We start from the raw sequence: 21,317 nt of genomic DNA, 5'->3' as shown, positions 1-21,317 counted from the left end.
TGAATCAGCAGAAGTGAAACGTGACAGATTTGTAATTTCATTTTAATGAATATCTGGACAGACACTTTTCTGTTGGGTTCCATAGTTGTGTAACACGATGTGTTTCTTGATTTTGCTCTTTGCTCTAGTCCTGTCAGAGAAACACACCTCCCCCCACTGTGCTCTCGGAAAATACGAAATGGAATCCTTGGGACATCCCAATTCTGACGTCACCCCTTTAAAGTTACAATTTAAAAGGACAAAGGCAAAGGTTGTAAGTTGATTTTTGTATTATGAATTAAAAAAATAAAAAAAAGTTTGATGTTGTCAAAAATAAACAAATTAACAAATAAATAATGTCTGGGGGAAAAAAGTAAAAAAATATTATTAAAAAAGGACAAAGGCAAAAATGGCAAAAAAGGCAAAGGCAAAAAAGGCCATGAAAAAAGGCAAGAAAAAAGGCAAAGGCAAAAAAAGGCAATGAAAAAAGGCAAAGGCAAAAAAGGCAAAGGTTTAGAGTTTAGGGTAAGGACGTCCCAAGGATTCCGAATTGCGCTAACGCTGTGCTCTCTAGCTCTCTCGTCATCTCTCTGAGGCGCAGGAGCAGTAAAGCACTCCATCTTTATCCCAAGCCTAGGGAGAACCAGCCGAGACATTTGATGGGTAGGCTTTTTATTTGTATTTTTAAAGGGCCAGAAGCAAATTGGAGGGAGTTGAAATATACTATTTCAGCCACCATGGACTTTCAAGGAATCATTTGATACTCGAAAAGATGGAAAAACGTTTTTTTAGGCTATAAGATTGGAATCTCAAAAGCTCCTGTCTTTGCAAAGCAACCTTCTTCTCAGCTATTCTTTCACTGGCCTGTCTCTGCCTCGTCCCTAGCTGGAGACGTTTCACATAGGAAAATACGCTCAACGCTCCCCAGTTACGATAAAAACTTCGACATTTCAATTCGGGATATACTTTTTTCGTACAGTGGAATATCGTTAAAGGCATGTGAATGTTTTGGAGTTTGTGTTAGATTACACGGGTATGTTTATTTACAATTCATTTTCGGTTAACGTTAGCTACTTACTAGCATTAGCATTCTGCTAGCTTAGCTAAGTTGGTTACCTAGCCTGCCATCAAAAAATCATGTTTGGCTAGCTGTCTACTAGCTAACGTTAGATAGCTAGTCATTATCGGTGGGCTAAATAAGGCCCGCTAGAGGTTGTTTTTCTTCGTTAAAACAACCGTCTTATATTGACTTTAACGTTAGACCGAAGAGTTAGCTAACTGTTAGTGAGCTAATATCAGGTGACTAGATATCACCCACCTACCAGTAAACATGTTGATTTTTTTGTAGCTAACGTTAGCTAGCTAGGTTAAGTAACGTTGGATATCAGCTGATATGCTAGTTTAGTAGCTAGTTATGCAGGTAGTTCAGTTGGCAAGGTAGCCAACTGTCACTATCTGGCTAACGTTAGCTAGATAAAAACTCTATGTCCCCCAAAGCTAGCTAACGTTATCTGGGTAGCTAGCTAACTTGTAATAATTTATAGTAGCTAGACCTTTTTGATTCTGCAGACGAAAAGGAGTGCTCTATGTACAGTAACGTTATGCTATGTGATGCATTGATCGAGCCATTTCAACAAGCCATTTGATTGGGCATTTCAGATTTCTTTGGTGCCATAATTTGCCATCACAGATCGTGCCAATTATTAACAATAGCCTAGTTTCGCAGCTGTACAGGTGTGTGTCTGTTTTTTCCTCATCTTCGTGTGGTTGTCAGTTTTATAAGAGTCAGTGAGCTACCTGCTGTCATTTCTCAAAATATATTGTGGAAATGCAGCACTTCACTCACAGAGAGCTGTGCAATGCCATTATGCCTGCTGTCATAAATGGGTCGTTGCTTTTCTGCAACCCAAAATGGGCCCAGTCTGATGTCAGCCCCATGACATTCCAGAGGTTCAGCCAGTAGATCTTTCACCAAATCAAATCCTCACACAGGAGATTTGTCATAGATGTATTAGCCCTGTCATATTCAGTGTTTTTGGCATGACGATTTCCATACAGACGATTAGGTATTCTTTGACAGTGAATAGAGGTTTTACATAATCAACTATCATAAGTAAGTAGCCTTGGCTTGTGCAAGTGGGGCGGCTCATCTCCTGGTTCTGTATTGTGAGGCAGCTTGATGTATACGTACACCTCCTGGACAGGACGCTAGTCTATAGCAGGGCCTTACCCTCAATCAATCTCCTTAATGCTGAGTGCCAAGCAGAGATGCATCAGGTCCCTATCATAGCTACATCATATAATACAGATCCTTCTCTCTTCCCATCTGCTTGTTGTGACCCTGGGCGCCTCTCCACCCGTCCGCCCATACCTTGACTCCAGATAGAACCTGATGCTTGTGTTGCCTCTTTAGCTCTCACCCTCCCTCCATCCCTACACAGGGACAGTTATGAGTCAGCACACAAGGGCTTGGATTAGTAGCCTGTGACAGTATAGCACTGAGCCTTTTGACAGTCAAGGCCAACGCATGGCCACACAACAATAGTATGATTCTTGGTCTTTAGAAAATACATTTACACCCCCGGAGTGCCACTCCTATATCTTTGACAGAACTTGTCTGCAAGGAATTATTCAGTGGATCAAACTGATGTTAAATCTGCACCGTTAGATAATGGTGGGTAGGTCAGGTAGGTCTGAATTGGACATAACATGAATGTAGGCTACAACCACTGCACATACACAAACCTTTCAGTTTGTTGTTGCAGGTAGTTTTGTGTAAATGTTGGTTGATGTCATGCAACAATGTTTTCTAATACTTTTCTTTATTTTTCCCAATCAGGAACCATGGGAATCCCTCAAATAACCTACCCCAGAAGGAACCCCTAGCATGTCTTCATGAGCCACTCCTGGTTCCATCTGTTGCCCCAGTCTCTCTGAATCGGATTCAGTGTCTATGGCTCTGAATGACCGAGACAAATATGGAAATCTCGTTGGTATTCAGTAGTAAAACTATGAAGGGTCTCAAAGGTTAGGATTCACAGTGAGCTTGCCTCACATCACACTGACCCCAGCCCATACTTCATCCAACTTTGAGAGTGAAATTGTAGTGCACTGCAAAGTCCTCTTTATTGGAAGACAAAGATGCCATGTACTCTGAAGTCTCTGGTTGATGTGTGATATGCTTTAAGGTGTTGTGTACTAAACCAACTAGAACAATGAATGGAGGAAAGGACTGTAAGGGAGGGGTCTCAGAGGGGGTGGGGCATACAGCCCCTGTCCAGGTCCCTATTGGCTGGCATCGCAAGGTGGATCCAACTAATGGAGTCCTCTACATCAGGTAAGACCCATTGCAGTGCTCTGTTTTTTGTAATGATGCCACAATAATGCACTTCTGTTTGGTTTGTAACCAACAGTCTTGGTTGCTAGTATCATCTATCCAACCTGTGTGTTTCTTTCAGAGAGGTTGGGATAAAGCAACAGATACATTTCCTTATGAGACACTCATGTATATTGGACGATAAATGTTTTTCTTCTAAACATTTGTTTTGGTTTGTAACCTCCAGTCCCAGTGGCTCGGTGCTGTCCTGTCTAGACCAGGTGAAGAGCTACCTGCTCACAGACGGGACCTGCAAGTGTGGCCTGGAGTGCCCACTCATCCTCCCAAAGGTACGTTAACTAACCATCTTGGTTGTCCTGTCTGTCTCAGTCTTTAGCTAACCTAAATTGACTCTGAATGCGTAGCTGCCAAAGAAACACCACACAAAGCTTGAAGGCATACTTTGGGATTTTGTCAACAAGGCCCTTTATCTACTTCCCCAGAGTCAGCATGCTAGCAGAGTTAGCAATTGTGCTAGTAGGCAACTTCATTCAAACCGCACGCAGAGAAATAAAACTGGTATCCACAAGTTTATCAGACTCTGGGGAAGTATCAGGCCTCATTTACAATATCCCGAAGTATCCCTTTTAAGGGTAGAGATGAAGGTTTACTCCTGAGTGATGCAATGAACAGTTTTGTTAAACCCAGGTATTCAATTAAACATAGGTTGTTTTCCCACATATAGCAGGTTATATTTAAAAAAACATCATATAGTAGGCTATATTTTCTGCTGCATACAGTGTTAATTTATACTTTTTTTGTGTGTTGCGTTATATTGAAACGGAGACGGGCAGGGAACTGCGTTCATATTCAAGGCAAGGCCAATATGTATTCATATGCAAATGTGATGTAGTCTTCTGGAGAAGCAGGAGGCTTGGAGGAGGATATGACCTGACAAGTAGCGGACGTTCCATTTTTTACTGATGTTTACTTTATGTACTTCCTTGTGGATAAACGCCGCTCCTTTCACCAAGACAGGCCAGGTAACAGAGAGCTGACTCTCCTTTCCTCAGGTGTTTAACTTTGATCCGGGAGCTGCCATTAAACAGAGGACGGCAGAGGACGTGAGGGCAGATGAAGACGTCACCAAGCTGTGTATCCATAAGAGAAAGCTGCTGGCTGTGGCCACTCTACACAAAACTATGGCGCTGCCACACCCTGCTCTGACTCTTACCAGTCCTGGTGGAGGTACAAGTAAGTATCCTGGTGACTGTGTATCACTACTGTTTTGGTTGTTTTCCAATGATACATTTCTCTCAGATTTCTGACTGTTTCATGGGTAATATAGATCAAGGTCAGAAAAAAAGGTGGCCATTTTGAAATTGGCTTCACAGTGGCATTATACACTTTCAATGTTTTAAAGCTGGAATCCGTAATGGTGAAACTGCTACGTCTCTTTGCGGTATCACAAAAACACAGATGATGCTTCAAACAACAAACACTGTTTATTTCACTCTGACATTGCATGAGAGAGAGAACAATCAAGTCTTTTTTTTCTCTCCATAGTGATGATCTCCTCTTCTGTTTCATCAACAAAAGCAATAACAGATGTCCTAAGGCAAACAGTGGTGCTGTTTCCTCTATTGCAGATTTCAGCTTTAACACTAATTTCACTTATCTTCCCCCTCAGGTTCAACATCAATGGTCCCGTCACATTCCACGAATCCCCGAGCAATACGGAATAAATCTCACCAGTCACTGCTACTCAACTCTGTGGTTCCGAACTGCAAGAACCCTTTCAAAATGATGATGGCGGCTGCAGCAGGTCACCGGCACTTTCCCCAAGAGCTAGGAGATCCACCCCAGCAGCTAGAGCTTTACCCTGGTTATCCCAACAGACAGCAGAGACTGAGCAGTGAGCCTGGGCCCAGGTCTTCGTACTGCTCTGGCTATGGTAGCATGCTGAGTCCAGGGGGCCACGGCTCCCAGCTCTATGGGCCCAGGGACGGGTCACCACTCTCCCCTAGCCTCAGGTCTGATCCTCTGGGGAGCCCAGATGGGTTTAGAAACAACCTATGTGGCTTCCCTGGAGCCACCAGCTCCAGCCCCATCCACGGGGCCAACAGAACGCCTCTCTCCCCACCAGGGATGCTCCTCCACGGTTCTCCGGCTGGGACCCAGACGTCCTGCGCTATGGCAGGAAGGAATAGCACACCCCTCTCCCCTACCGCCACTGCCAAAAGCCCAGTCATGATGAAGAAGCCTGTGTGTAACTTCCCCAGATCCCCCAGTATGGATATTTCCATACGAGCACCGTTTCACCTCAATACACAGCCCAGCGCCCCACACCCTGGCCCCCCGTCTGCCATACCTCCCTCCTGCACCCTCCAGAAAAAGCAGATGACCTCTGAAAAGGACCCGTTAGGCATCCTAGACCCCATCCCCAGCAAGCCTAGCATCAGTATCAGCCAGACAAACTCCAAAACAAACTCCAACTTCCAACCTAGTGTCCACTCCTCTCAGGTACCAATGATGAATGTAAACATGAACAACCACCCTCCTCCCGCCATCGTCCCCTTGCCAAGCAACCTCCCTCTTCCCACTGTCAAACCCAGCCCAGTGGGCCACAGCCACGGAGGTCACATGCAGAGGACTCAACATCAGACCTCCATAACCACCTCCATGTCCCCCTCCCCCGTCACCTCCCCAGTCCACATGTCAGGCCCTGTCCTGGGCAGCAGGATGGAGGCCTCTCCCCAGCGCTCCCGTTCCTCCTCCACCTCCTCGGACCACGGGAGCTTTGCCTTGCCCTCAGGCCCCAATCAGGGTCCGTGTGGCGGGATGAAAGTTCCTCCTCGCTCCCCCCGGCCCACCATGCCCATTAACATGCCCTCCAGCCCCTCTGCCAAGCCTGACTCACACCCACTCCACCAGTACAAAGACCTACCCAGTCAGCTACTGGTTGAGATGAGTAACCAGAACGCTATCAACACCCAGCACAACAACCCCGGCATGTACCCCCCTGCCACCTCCTCTGGCCCCTCCATCGCTGCTCCTCACCAGGCCCAGAACCAGAAGGGACAGAACCACCCAGGTCTGTTAGGGATGCCCCTGAACCAGATCGTGAACCAGCAGAATGCTGCCTCCTTCCCCGCCAGCAGCCTACTGTCAGCAGCAGCCAAAGCACAGCTAGCAAATCAAAACAAACATGGTGACAACAGCAGTGAGACTGGCAGTAGAGGTGGAGGCCCAGGTAGGGTTGATGGTAATGGTGGTAGTAGTGGAGTTGGGCATCCCAGCGGCCCTCTCAGCGGCATAGAGAGGCCCAGTAGCAGCACTTTAAACCCCATGCTTCCCCCTAACTCCACCATGCCCTCCATTGCGGAAGCAGCAGCAGCAGGGGGCCAGAGCGGTCGGGCTGCCCTCCGGGACAAGCTCATGGCCCAGCAGAGAGACAGAGGAGACCCCCTGCTCCGTAAGCGCAAGCAGCAGCCGCCAGGCCCACCACCGCCCAACAACCCCCTCAACCACCACGACAGCATGGTCTTCAACATGCTCAACAAGCCTCCTAACATGGGTGGAGGTCCAGGTCCCAGGCTACCACCACCAAGCTCAGCAGAACAGTTGAGGAAAGTGGCCCGGCTTGGGGGCCTACCGACCAACACCTCCATGGCCCAGCTGCTTCAGTCCATGAGCAACCACAACAACCACCATAACCAGCACCAAGGCCCTGTAGGCCCCCCAGGACCTGGTCAGATGCACTACAGCGATGTGGCTGGGGTCATGCCTCCTGGAGCCTCCCAGCAGCAGAACCTACTGGCCCAACAGAGGATGCTAGGCCAAGGGGAGGGTCAAGGTATGTACTGCCGGAGTATGGACTCTGGAGGCCCTCATTCTCACAGCCCTCGGTTCCCAGGGTTGATGAACCAGATCCAGGCCAATTCGTTGGTGAACTGTGGCCCTCTGGGGCCCGGTGGACAAGTGGGCCTTGGCCCAGGGAACATGCCCCTGAGCCACCATCCTAACACTAACCCACCACCACTGTCCCACCCAAGTCAACATCCACATCAGCAGCAGCACAGCCACCTTCACGCTGCGCTGGGACGGACTATTATGTCAGGAAGGACACTCGGCAACAATGATGGGAGTTGTGGTCCAACCATCTCTGAGCCAGGTGAGCCACTGAGAGAAACACACACTTTGTTCCACGATCGTGCTTTGCTCTGTGATGGTGTGTGAGTTTGGTAAATCCACCTAGATGGCCTTTGAGTTGAATGACAATCTTTAGTCTCTCCTAGAGAGTGTACGTTGAGAGGCTGGCCCTCATGTTTGTATAATCATTCAAGCTTCTCTCTTTATTAGCATGCTAGTTGCAGTGCTCAGCTCAGTGGCAGAATAACATGAAAACAGATATTTTTTTCTCCCTCCTTTTTAAGAAACGAGCTCTTGACCAGATATAGTGAAGAGCTGGTGTGAGCTGGCTGGTAGCTATAGTAACGCTGGCTTCTGAATGGAGGCCTGGGTGAAGCCTTTGGAGAAGGGTTGTGTTCCTTCATTAGCCCTAGTATGTGTCTGCTCTGATATAGGCCTAGCTGAATAGATCATTTGTTCCTTTGGCCCACTGTGTTGCACATGGCTGTATTTGGCCTACTGTTGTGTGAACACTATAGCAGGAAACAATGCTAGATACTATAAGATATGGCATATGTTCCTCAGGAAGCCTAGTGGCTATCTTTCATCTCTTTGTGGACTGCTAGCCTATCTCCCTAGATGGGTTCATTCCAATCAAGCACTTCTCTTCCCCTACCTCATGCCCAGACAGCTCCCCCTCCCCAGCCACCACCATCCAGCCCTGCCTCTGACCCCATCCCCCTGCCTAGGCCATTAAATCACATCCCTTCCTCAACCCCCAGTCTTCTCCCAGGCTGCAACCTCTGAAATAAGCCACGGCTCAGACAGCACCACCAATCACACCGTTCCCATAGCAACCTCCCCGGCAACCATCACCACTATATCATAGCAGTGCAGCCACACTGGCTGAGCACAGCGTAGGCTAGTGGGAGGGGAGGGGAGGTGAGGCTAGTGGGAGGGGAGGGGAGGCTAGTGGGAGGGGAGGCTAGTGGGAGGGGAGGGGAGGGGAGGCTAGTGAGAGGGGGAGAGGAGCTCGACCAGTGAGAGGGGGAGAGGAGCTCGACCAGTGAGAGGGGGAGAGGAGCTCGACCAGTGAGAGGGGGAGAGGAGCTCGACCAGTGAGAGGGGGAGAGGAGCTCGACCAGTGAGAGGGGGAGAGGAGCTCGACCAGTGAGAGGGGGAGAGGAGCTCGACCAGTGAGAGGGGGAGAGGAGCTCGACCAGTGAGAGGGGGAGAGGAGCTCGACCAGTGAGGGGAGGCTAGTGAGAGGGGGAGCTAGTGCGAGGGGAGGCTAGTGGGAGGGAGAGGCGAGGGAGAGGGGCTGCTAGTGGGGGGAGGAGAGGAGCTAGTGAGGGGAGGAGCTAGGGAGGCAGAGGCGAGTGAGAGGGGAGGCGAGTGAGAGGGGAGGCTAGTGGGGGGTGGAGAGGAGGAGGGGAGGTTAGTGAGAGGGGAGGAGAGGCAGAGGCAAGGCTGAGGCAGAGGCTAGTGAGAGGAGGAGAGGAGCTAGACTGGTGAGACTGGTGAGAGGAGCTAGACTGGTGAGAGGAGGAGAGGAGCTAGACTAGTGAGAGGTGCTAGACTGGTGAGAGGAGGAGAGGAGCAAGACTGGTGAGAGGAGGAGAGGAGCTAGACTGGTGAGAGGAGGAGAGGAGCAAGACTGGTGAGAGGAGGAGAGGAGCTAGACTGGTGAGAGGAGGAGAGGAGCAAGACTGGTGAGAGGAGCAAGACTGGTGAGAGGAGGAGAGGAGCAAGACTGGTGAGAGGAGGAGAGGAGCAAGACTGGTGAGAGGAGGAGAGGAGCTAGACTGGTGAGAGGAGGAGAGGAGCAAGACTGATGAGAGGAGGAGAGGCAAGTGAGGAGAGGCACTAGACTAGTGAGAGGAGGGGAGCTAGTGAGGAGGGGAGCTAGTGCGAGGAGGAGAGGAGCTAGATTCGTGGGAGGAGGGGAGCTAGTGAGAGGAGGGAACTAGACCTCCGCTCACTGTGGAACACAGTACTACAGCCTATGCCATCGGGCTCTCCAGTTTATTCATTCAATTACAAGAATTTCCATCTTCCCACTCTTCTTCCATCATTTTGTTCAGAATTGATTTACCCCTCTGACCTGTCTTCTCCAGGCAGTTAAAGTGTGGAATTCCCCTGATTTGAAAATAACAATAAACAGTATTATTCTTCCACCCCAACAGGAGACCCATCTAACCTAGTGAACTGCAGCATGGCCAGCCTCCAGCCCCACGTCATCAACAGCTCCAGCAGTGGTGGTGGTACCCAGGTGTTCCAGCAGCATCATGCCCAGCAGCAGCAGCTTCATCAGGGCATTCAGCGGGCCATGCAGGGCCTCCCTCCTGGCTACCAGGGCTCACAGCAACCTGGCTTCCCTGAAAACAACAACTCCTCCAACTCCCACCCTATGGCCTGCCTGTTCCAGAACTTCCAGGTTAGTCTGTCTATTTGAAGGGTGTGTTCAGTGATGTGAAATGCTCTGAATGTTGCAGATAGAAATAGAATGAATAGAGATGACAAGATTATCTGATTCACTCTTCACTACGGGTGGACGATCTACATGATACATTCCGTCCTCCTCAAAAGGCCCCAATAGTTGTGGATTCTCTGACATGCTAGGAGTGATAATGACACGTTTTCCTTTTCTCTCAATGAACTTTGTCTGTGTTGTTTCAGGGGTGTTTGCCAGACAACAGCATTTCAGTCCCTCACTCACAGATGATCTCTCAGTCCGGTATGACATCACTTCCTGAGTCTCAGGGGATGCTGTCACACACCCAGTTTGGTGTCAGCCAACGGGGGATGCAGCAGACACAGGGAGAGGGGCTTCCCCCAGGGATGCACGGCTCTGATAGGCTACCCAGCGGAGGGGTGGAGTCTGTAGACGCCATCTACAGGGCTGTGGTGGATGCTGCCAGTAAAGGAATGCATGTAGTCATCACCACCACGGTTAGTGGCACTACCCAGTCCAGCCCTGTACCTACTCTCAGCACCATGACTGCCTTCACTAACTCCGTAGGGGAGCCGGTCAGCATCAACCACAACCTCCCTCACAGCCATGCTGTAGTCAGCCATAGTGGCCAGCGGGTAGCGCACCAGGAGGGGGAGCAGACACCGACCCTGAGCCAACAGCCCAGACCCAGGCAGGTCAGAGCAGGACGGCCCCGGAAGAACTCTGGTCAGGGGAAGAGTACTGTTAGCATCCCCGAGGGTCAGGGAGCACTTCCAGAGGCCTCCCACCAGGACTACTTCAGATCCCCAGGCCATGGCACCCCCAGGGGGCAGTGGGAAGGCGAGACTGGGTACCCTGGAAGTCTGGACAGAGGTCACACGGCATGGGGTGGTGAGGAGTTCCTAGAGTGCTCCACTCATGTCCGCAGCAGCCCCTGTATGGAGAGACCTGGGAGTCTAGCTCCTGCACCCTCCTGTCCAGCCGACAGCGCCCCCCACGAAGGTCACCACCACTCTCTCCCCGTCCCCTCAGACAAGGCCTTCCTGGAGGATGGATTCAACCGCTTCAACAACTGCAACCGGACGGCCGTGAACATCGTTAACTACAAAGAGAGGTTGGATCAGACTGTGGAGAGATGCGCCCATATGAACGGAGGTGGCGTCGGACCCCCCCAGGTCCAGTTCTCTCTACGGGGGTACGGTGTGTCTGACCCCCTCGGCCCCCCCAGACAGGGGGACCTAACCGGGGACGACCAGTCTCCCAGCTCCTCCACCAGCCTGGAGGGTCCGTTGGTTAAAGAGTACGTGGGCCACTACAACGGTCACTTCAACGGAGGCTGTGCCCCCAGCCCGTCTGACACCAAGTCCCTGAGCAGCGAGGAGGACCTGAGGCAGCCGGACAGCCCCTCGTCAGAGATGCTCCACTATAGACCCAGGACGTTTAACATGGGGGATCTGGTCTGGGGACAGGGCTTTAAAGGGTTCCCATCCTGGCCTGGTAAACTGTCAGGGGAGGAGGCGGGGCACAACCATCACCACCATGGCCGCCTGCAGCTCATAGAGGACAGCAAGGTGAGATGTCTTCGGAGAGAGGTGAAAGAAAAATACACACCCACAAATCTAGTTTTCTTTCACTATTGACTTTACTTTTGTACCTTTTTAGATGAAAATAACTGTCGGCGATCACTACTTCTGAGCTCTTTAGACATGAGGGTCATGTTGATGGGACCTAGTCAGGCTTTTGGTCCTATTCTTAGACCCAACATAATGTCTGACATCTGTTATTACCCCAGGTGGAGCCAGAGAAGCTGAAAACACTGTCTGACATCTGTTATTACCCCAGGTGGAGCCAGAGAAGCTGAACACACTGTCTGACATCTGTTATTACCCCAGGTGGAGCCAGAGAAGCTGAAAACACTGTCTGACATCTGTTATTACCCCAGGTGGAGCCAGAGAAGCTGAAAACACTGTCTGACATCTGTTATTACCCCAGGTGGAGCCAGAGAAGCTGAACACACTGTCTGACATCTGTTATTACCCCAGGTGGAGCCAGAGAAGCTGAACACACTGTCTGACATCTGTTATTACCCCAGGTGGAGCCAGAGAAGCTGAACACACTGTCTGACATCTGTTATTACCCCAGGTGGAGCCAGAGAAGCTGAACACACTGTCTGACATCTGTTATTACCCCAGGTGGAGCCAGAGAAGCTGAACACACTGTCTGACATCTGTTATTACCCCAGGTGGAGCCAGAGAAGCTGAAAACACTGTCTGACATCTGTTATTACCCCAGGTGGAGCCAGAGAAGCTGAAAACACTGTCTGACATCTGTTATTACCCCAGGTGGAGCCAGAGAAGCTGAACACACTGTCTGACATCTGTTATTACCCCAGGTGGAGCCAGAGAAGCTGAACACACTGTCTGACATCTGTTATTACCCCAGGTGGAGCCAGAGAAGCTGAAAACACTGTCTGACATCTGTTATTACCCCAGGTGGAGCCAGAGAAGCTGAAAACACTGTCTGACATCTGTTATTACCCCAGGTGGAGCCAGAGAAGCTGAACACACTGTCTGACATCTGTTATTACCCCAGGTGGAGCCAGAGAAGCTGAACACACTGTCTGACATCTGTTATTACCCCAGGTGGAGCCAGAGAAGCTGAACACACTGTCTGACATCTGTTATTACCCCAGGTGGAGCCAGAGAAGCTGAACACACTGTCTGACATCTGTTATTACCCCAGGTGGAGCCAGAGAAGCTGAACACACTGTCTGACATCTGTTATTACCCCAGGTGGAGCCAGAGAAGCTGAAAACACTGTCTGACATCTGTTATTACCCCAGGTGGAGCCAGAGAAGCTGAAAACACTGTCTGACATCTGTTATTACCCCAGGTGGAGCCAGAGAAGCTGAACACACTGTCTGACATCTGTTATTACCCCAGGTGGAGCCAGAGAAGCTGAACACACTGTCTGACATCTGTTATTACCCCAGGTGGAGCCAGAGAAGCTGAACACACTGTCTGACATCTGTTATTACCCCAGGTGGAGCCAGAGAAGCTGAACACACTGTCTGACATCTGTTATTACCCCAGGTGGAGCCAGAGAAGCTGAACACACTGTCTGACATCTGTTATTACCCCAGGTGGAGCCAGAGAAGCTGAAAACACTGTCTGACATCTGTTATTACCCCAGGTGGAGCCAGAGAAGCTGAAAACACTGTCTGACATCTGTTATTACCCCAGGTGGAGCCAGAGAAGCTGAAAACACTGTCTGACATCTGTTATTACCCCAGGTGGAGCCAGAGAAGCTGAACACACTGTCTGACATCTGTTATTACCCCAGGTGGAGCCAGAGAAGCTGAACACACTGTCTGACATCTGTTATTACCCCAGGTGGAGCCAGAGAAGCTGAAAACACTGTCTGACATCTGTTATTACCCCAGGTGGAGCCAGAGAAGCTGAAAACAATGTCTGACATCTGTTATTACCCCAGGTGGAGCCAGAGAAGCTGAAAACACTGTCTGACATCTGTTATTACCCCAGGTGGAGCCAGAGAAGCTGAACACACTGTCTGACATCTGTTATTACCCCAGGTGGAGCCAGAGAAGCTGAACACACTGTCTGACATCTGTTATTACCCCAGGTGGAGCCAGAGAAGCTGAACACACTGTCTGACATCTGTTATTACCCCAGGTGGAGCCAGAGAAGCTGAACACACTGTCTGACATCTGTTATTACCCCAGGTGGAGCCAGATAAGCTGAACACACTGTCTGACATCTGTTATTACCCCAGGTGGAGCCAGATAAGCTGAACACACTGTCTGACATCTGTTATTACCCCAGGTGGAGCCAGAGAAGCTGAAAACACTGTCTGACATCTGTTATTACCCCAGGTGGAGCCAGAGAAGCTGAAAACACTGTCTGACATCTGTTATTACCCCAGGTGGAGCCAGAGAAGCTGAAAACACTGTCTGACATCTGTTATTACCCCAGGTGGAGCCAGAGAAGCTGAAAACACTGTCTGACATCTGTTATTACCCCAGGTGGAGCCAGAGAAGCTGAAAACACTGTCTGACATCTGTTATTACCCCAGGTGGAGCCAGAGAAGCTGAAAACACTGTCTGACATCTGTTATTACCCCAGGTGGAGCCAGAGAAGCTGAACACACTGTCTGACATCTGTTATTACCCCAGGTGGAGCCAGAGAAGCTGAACACACTGTCTGACATCTGTTATTACCCCAGGTGGAGCCAGAGAAGCTGAACACACTGTCTGACATCTGTTATTACCCCAGGTGGAGCCAGAGAAGCTGAAAACACTGTCTGACATCTGTTATTACCCCAGGTGGAGCCAGAGAAGCTGAAAACACTGTCTGACATCTGTTATTACCACAGGTGGAGCCAGAGAAGCTGAAAACACTGTGTGACATCTGTTATTACCCCAGGTGGAGCCAGAGAAGCTGAAAACACTGTCTGACATCTGTTATTACCCCAGGTGGAGCCAGAGAAGCTGAAAACACTCTGACATCTGTTATTACCCCAGGTGGAGCCAGAGAAGCTGAACACAGTCTGACATCTGTTATTACCCCAGGTGGAGCCAGAGAAGCTGAAAACACTGTCTGACATCTGTTATTACCCCAGGTGGAGCCAGAGAAGCTGAAAACACTGTGTGACATCTGTTATTACCCCAGGTGGAGCCAGAGAAGCTGAAAACACTGTCTGACATCTGTTATTACCCCAGGTGGAGCCAGAGAAGCTGAAAACACTGTCTGACATCTGTTATTACCCCAGGTGGAGCCAGAGAAGCTGAACACACTGTCTGACATCTGTTATTACCCCAGGTGGAGCCAGAGAAGCTGAACACACTGTCTGACATCTGTTATTACCCCAGGTGGAGCCAAAGAAGCTGAAAACACTGTCTGACATCTGTTATTACCCCAGGTGGAGCCAGAGAAGCTGAACACACTGTCTGACATCTGTTATTACCCCAGGTGGAGCCAGAGAAGCTGAACACACTGTCTGACATCTGTTATTACCCCAGGTGGAGCCAGAGAAGCTGAAAACACTAACACATGACCTAGAGGCCCTCGACAGAGCGACCAAGAGGAACAGAAAGTAAGTTATATTGCTGTAGGATGGATGGCACTGTACATGTTGTGATTATTTACATCATATTTACATCATCACGTATGTGGAACCAGTTTCTCCTGTGTTTAAAAAGGTGAACGGATGTGTTTTATTTGCTCTATTTTAAGAGTGGAATTCCATTCTAGAATGTTGATGGAACAGGTTAGTTCCATCCTGGCTGGCTGCTCTGTGCTGAGAGGTTAATACCACTGACTACTGAATCACCTGTCTGTACTCTCTGTCCCACTCTGAGCCCTGGTCAAAAGTAGTGCACTGAATAAGGTGTTTTGGGGACTGCTGCTTCCCTGCTGCTGCCCTGGCTGGCTAGCCATTACCCCCTGATGATGCCTTGGCTGGCTAGTCATTACCCCTGATGATGCCCTGGTGCTCCCCTGGCTGGCTAGTCATTACCCCTGATGATGCCCTGGCTGGCTAGTCATTACCCCTGATGATGCCCTGGTGCTCCCCTGGCTGGCTAGTCATTACCCCTGGTGCTGCCGTGTCTGGCTAGTCATTACCCCCTGGTGCTGCCCTGGCAGGATAGTCATTACCCCCTGATGATGCCTTGGCTGGCTAGTCATTACCCCTGATGCTGCCCTGTCAGGATAGTCATTACCCCCAGAAGCTGCCCTGGCTGGCTAGCCATTACTCCCTGGTGCTGCCCTGGCTGGCTAGTCATTACCCCTGATGATGCCCTGGTGCTGCCCTGCATGGCTAGTCATTACCCCCAGGTGCTGCCCTGGCTGGCTAGTCATTACCCCCTGGATGCCCTGGCTGGCTAGTCATTACCCCCTGATGATGCCCTGGTGCTGCCCTGGCTGGCTAGTCATTACCCCCAGGTGCTGCCCTGGCTGGCTAGTCATTACCCCCTGGTGCTGCCCTGGCTGGCTAGTCATTACCCCCTGATGATGCCCTGGCTGGCTAGTCATTACCCCCTGATGATGCCCTGGCTGGCTAGTCATTATCCCCTGATGATGAAAAACCTCCTCCACTGCACTTGTTCTCACACACACACACACACACACACACACACACACACACACACACACACACACACACACACACACACACACACACACACAGCACTTACCTCACCTTAGCTGTTCTCCCTCAATGTTGTGTAAAATGTACCTGGACCACAGTCAGTCTCATTGCTTACAGCTCATGTTATAATTGCATACTTTATCCTTCCGTAGCAGGAGGCAGAGTTGAACAAATCTATTCATATTTTTGTCCAAAGCGAAAAAGAAAATGCTGAGTGTTTAGGTGTGGACTTATTGATGTTTCTGAAACATGATTTTGTTTTCATTGTTCCCAACAGAGCTGGGAAGTTGAATAATCATTTAGAAGCTGCTATACATGAGGCCATGAGTGAGCTGGACAAGATGTCAGGGACTGTGAGTATACAAGTACCATCTAGAAAGATTAGAACACCATGCTCTCCCAGATGGCCTCTCCTCTGTCTCCCTCCCCTCCTTCTCTCTCCCTCTGCCCCTCTACCTCTCCCCACCTCCTCTCTCCCTCTGCCCCTCTACCTCTCCCCTCCTCCTCTCTCCCTCTCCCCTCCTTCTCTCTCCCTCTGCCCCTCTACCTCTCCCCTCCTTGTCTCTCCCTCTGCCCCTCTCCCTCTCCTCTCTCCCTCTGCCCCTCTCCCTCTCCTCTCTCCCTCTGCCCCTCTACCTCTCCTCTCTCCCTCTGCCCCTCTACCTCTCCCCACCTCCTCTCTCCCTCTGCCCCTCTACCTCTCCCCTCCTCCTCTCTCCCTCTGCCCCTCTACCTCTCCCCTCCTTGTCTCTCCCTCTGCCCCTCTACCTCTCCCCTCCTCCTCTCTCCCTCTGCCCCTCTACCTCTCCCCTCCTCCTCTCTCCCTCTGCCCCTCTACCTCTCCCCTCCTTCTCTCTCCCTCTGCCCCTCTACCTCTCCCCTCCTCCTCTCTCCCTCTGCCCCTCTACCTCTCCCCTCCTCCTCTCTCCCTCTGCCCCTCCTGTCTCCCTCACCTACCTACCTCCCTCCCTCCCTCCCTCTCTAGACTGTCCCCCAGGCTAAGCTGAGCAGAGTTAAGACTACAGCCACTGTTGATCAAAGGGCTGTCTCTGTGTCAGCCGGGAGACACCACACACACACACCCCCCAGTCAGAGGATTACATAAACAAGCTGCAACAACCCCTCAACCAGCACCACATTTCAATTTGAAAAGGATTCACTGTGCTGTTAATAATGCATCTTGCTGCCTTTCCTCTGAATTCAGACAGGCTAAATATGAAACCAGACACTTTGAGTGGAAAAGAGGACAGCTTAGTCAGATTAGGATGTCTGTGGAGTTCTGTCTGAACTCAGGTGCTATTAAACACTGTAGAATGTACGCTACTAGCCGCACAAGCCAACAGAGACTGTGGTGTTTGGTTGGTATTAATAGGTCTTCTATTGTCTTCTCTGTCCTTAGGTTAGGGTTAAATGTTAAGGTTAAAAGTTAGGGTTCGGGTTAAGGCTAAAAGTTAAATGTTATTTAAATGTTAGGGTTACATTTAAGCAACAAGGCCCCAGGGGGTGTGGTATGTGGCCAGGATACACCGGCTAAGGGCTGTTCTTAGGCACGACGCAACTCGGAGAGACTGGATACAGCCCTTAGCTGTGGTATATTGGCCATATATCACAAACCCCCGAGGTGCCTTATTGCTATTATAAACTGGTTACCAACATAATTAGAGCAGTAAAAAGTAATGTCATACCTGTGGTATTCCGTCTGATTATACCATGACTTTCGGCCAATCAGCATTCAGGGCTGTAACCAGCCAGTTAAATTAGAGCCCTGGTTATGCATTAATGTATTATGTCTTCCCTGTCCTCAGGTTCATCAGATCCCTTCCAGAGACAGACAGGTGAAGCCCAAGAGGAGAAAGATCTCCAGATAACATTGAATGTGTTTGGTCAGCTAATGACAGTCCAGTATCTAGCCAGTACCCAGCCTTGGAACAACAGTTCAGACCGCCCCGCCGCGACCTTTGAACTCCAACCAGGTGCTACAATATGGATAGTAGTGGTACATTATCGTCCCACGACCTCCCTAGCTGACTGACATTGAAAGTACTGGAAAAGCCAAACAAAAATATTACAGTTTTGAATTTCAACTGTAAAAAACAACGGTTGTAATTTGTCTACAGCTAGCTGAATGAGAAGTATTTTTTCTAGAATAACATATTTAAAAAACTGATAAATAGAAGAAAAATAGTACATTTTAAAGAAAATAGACAGTCCAAATATTTCTGATACATTTTCAATATGTATATAGGTAATACGGAAGATTTCATGAATATTAAGAAATGTATGTAAATATTGTACAATGGTAATGTACAACATACTTAATGCACATTTGAACTTGTATTGTACAAAGCAGCAGCAGAAGAAGTGCACCAATGTCTTGGTTTTTATTCAATACATACACAGTCATTATGACTGTATGCAAGGGACAAATAAAGACAAGATACAGCCTAAAGCTTTTATATGGTTATAATGTAGACATGCTGTTTATTGTATTGAAAAGCAGGGTCTGTATTCAGAAAGCATTCGAGGAGTAGGAGTGCTGATCTAGGATCAGTTGAACCTTTTTATATTATAATGAATACGATTACATATACAGAGAGGGGCCTGCTACTAGATCATCACTGGCTCATCACTACGATCAGCCCCCCCCCCCCCCCCCCTTGTCCACATCATCTTATTGATTAGGATCTAAAAAGGGCTAGACTGATCCTAGTTCAGCACTCCCAACTCTGAGACGCTTTATGAATACAGACCCAGGAGAAACAGGCATTACTTCAACACCACTAAGTGTTTGTTCATTTATGTGTTTTAAAAACAGAGTGACCTTTACCAGCTGAAAGGCATTCTGTTTCTACGGTACCATAGAAAAAGGATGATTGGAATGAAGCATCCTTCTAATTCCAGGATCTCAACCTACTAAAACCACAGACTAAGTTGTCAAATACTAGTCAGCTGTTTTTGCGCAATTTAATTTTCTTTTTGATGTGATTTATTTTTCTTTATCATTTTCAAATAGTGTCATCATTTTATCACAGAGCTATAGCTTTAGATCGCGTAACCAACCTTGAAAAGCATAGATGCAGTATATTATTCTGACGTAAGAGTGGATTGTGAAAATAACACTAACTGCCTGAGGTAAAATGGTGGAAAAGAGTTCATCCTACAATTTAGGGGCCTTATGTGTAGTTTATTTGTTATAAATTATTTATGTACAGTATTTCATATTTATTTTAAGCTTTACAATATTCTAGATGGCAATAATACAACCGAGAGTTAAAAACTCAAAGCCTTACGTGTTTCTTTTACACAGGAATAGCCTATATGCTGTATTCAGTTTAGCCATTAACCTGACTGTTTTCCAGTTTGATTTAAAATGTGTTATTTTTGGATCCCTTGCCGTTGTGTACTACTGTGTTTTTCCCTTCTGCTAGCTATTTCTACTGTAGTGTTTGTTACAGTAGATCATGTCGACATGTCCTGAAGAGGTCATTGACTGCCTCCTTCCAGAAAGTTAAGGTTGCGTATCTCCACAGTCTCTGGGGACCATGCTTAGGTCTGAAAAGGCTTCACTATATATTTAGACAGCCTTCTGTCTTTAAAAAAAAATCCTGAATCAACTTTTAAACAACCTAAATTATTCATTCAAATCAGCGCAGATAGTACAATAATAGTTTAAAGGATAGAAGAAATGTTTAAAATGGATAATATGCAGTATGTTATCTTGGTATGGAAAGAAGTGATCATTTGGCCCTTCAGGCCGAGCCCTGTCAGTGCTGTCGTGGAGTTGTTTACATTGGTGGAGAAATCACTACTGAATAGAATTTCAATAGAAGTGTGTTAATTGGAGACTGTCATCACACATACAACTGCTTCACTACGTTTTGTGCTGATGAGATTTGGATGCTTTTTATGGCCCCATTGAAAACAGACTTGTTATATTCACTACAGCGTGTTGTGTGCAATACAAATAAGTTACATCATAAATCACTAAATCAACTTCAGAATGTCAATCTTTTAAAATAAATATTTTAAAAACTGTGTAACCGTTCATGTTACAAACCATGTCTAGATGGATCAACTGTAATTCACTCCAGACAAAAGTATTTCACTCTACTTCTAGAAAAGTATTCATGCTTTTAATGAAGCTTATCACAAAAACTCTTGAGAGCAGTCAAGAGAACACGAACTATTTCGGGTAAAGTTCATTCTGCCCTTGTGCAATGACCTAGAGACCCAGTCAGTCTCATGTTCAAACCCCATGTTGTATAATGTCTTTTCACTTTTACCTTTCTGTTGCCGGTCAAATGGTCAGTGCAGCCCAATTTCTTCACACGTGTGTGTGTGTATTTTATTTTTGGAGCTATCTGTGTGTGTGTGCTGTTTTTCTTACCCTTGCTTGCTCTTAGAATCTTTATTTGTATGTTATTAACATGTTGCTGTTGTCAGTGTTGGTTTTTCCACATGTAACTAAGTTTTCTCACGTGTGTGTGTGTGTGTATACTTTACAAAAGTAGACTACTTTGTAAAGTATGTTGTGCACTTGATGTCATTTGTTGCATTGTGGGTGCTAGGACAAATAGTGTGAAGTCCCATATTTTCTCATTGTTTGGCGTTTTCTATTATTTCATGTAAGCAGCCTTTTTTTATTTTGTAAATATTGTAAACATTACAGGTCATACAGTGATGTAACATTTCAACAATGTTGCACAGATGTTTAAGATATTAAAAACTGGTCACTCCTACTTGAATTATTTGGCATTTAAGTGCACTCTTCTTATTGAACTTTTATGTACTGATACACATGATACTGTTTTTAAAGTTGAAGTTGATCCAATCATCACATGCTATCAAACGGAATTTAAATATATTGCAATTAATTGCAGGTAGTAGTTTTTTCCATTGATGGGCAATAGAATTTCAAATTTGAAACCAATACATTTCCTTTTAGGGTTAAATACTGACCTCTAGCTGTTATTTCGAGGATAGAGCAGCGAGATGCTGGGCCCCAGCCCGGGGGAGGAGGAGGAAGGGGGAAGGGGAGTGGTACTGATGCTGATGCAGTGTGGAAGAGAAGAGCGCAGAGCAACGTGCAGGACGATGCGGGGGTTTCTCAACTCCGCGCCACTCGTCTCTTCTGAAGGATAGGCTTTACCTATCCCCTTGTAAATTATATTTTTGTAGGATTTTGATATTTTTTTTCATCCAAGACTGTCTCCGGACCAATATTTTGCATTCTGATCGGAAAAGACGACTGCAGTTGATTTCACTTGT

The 21,317-nt window shown here is 48.1% G+C and overlaps 1 protein-coding gene across 4 annotated transcripts; it reads left to right on the top strand.

The window, feature by feature from the left end:
- The first annotated feature begins 573 nt into the window (after positions 1–573).
- On the top strand, positions 574–20,784 carry LOC120051525 (methyl-CpG-binding domain protein 5-like). 4 transcript variants are annotated; one of them, XM_038998447.1, is made up of 11 exons: positions 583–1,012; positions 2,819–3,006; positions 3,168–3,316; positions 3,543–3,645; positions 4,369–4,549; positions 4,986–7,469; positions 9,613–9,863; positions 10,106–11,452; positions 14,920–14,993; positions 16,327–16,402; positions 17,855–20,784. In XM_038998447.1, exons 3-11 carry the CDS (start codon positions 3,195–3,197, stop codon positions 17,915–17,917), a joined length of 4,701 nt encoding a protein of 1,566 aa, XP_038854375.1. In that variant the 5' UTR covers positions 583–1,012; positions 2,819–3,006; positions 3,168–3,194; the 3' UTR covers positions 17,918–20,784. The 4 variants fall into 4 exon arrangements, with proteins under 4 accessions (XP_038854374.1, XP_038854375.1, XP_038854377.1 ...); XM_038998446.1 differs by having other exon boundaries at positions 574–642; positions 2,819–3,316; XM_038998449.1 differs by lacking the exons at positions 14,920–14,993; positions 16,327–16,402; positions 17,855–20,784 and adding an exon at positions 11,724–13,346 and having other exon boundaries at positions 2,819–3,316.
- The last annotated feature ends 533 nt before the right edge of the window (positions 20,785–21,317 follow it).

The sequence above is a fragment of the Salvelinus namaycush genome, chromosome 7 (assembly GCF_016432855.1).
Source record: "Salvelinus namaycush isolate Seneca chromosome 7, SaNama_1.0, whole genome shotgun sequence".
NCBI lineage: Eukaryota > Metazoa > Chordata > Actinopteri > Salmoniformes > Salmonidae > Salvelinus > Salvelinus namaycush.
This window is presented reverse-complemented; position numbering and strand designations above follow the sequence as displayed.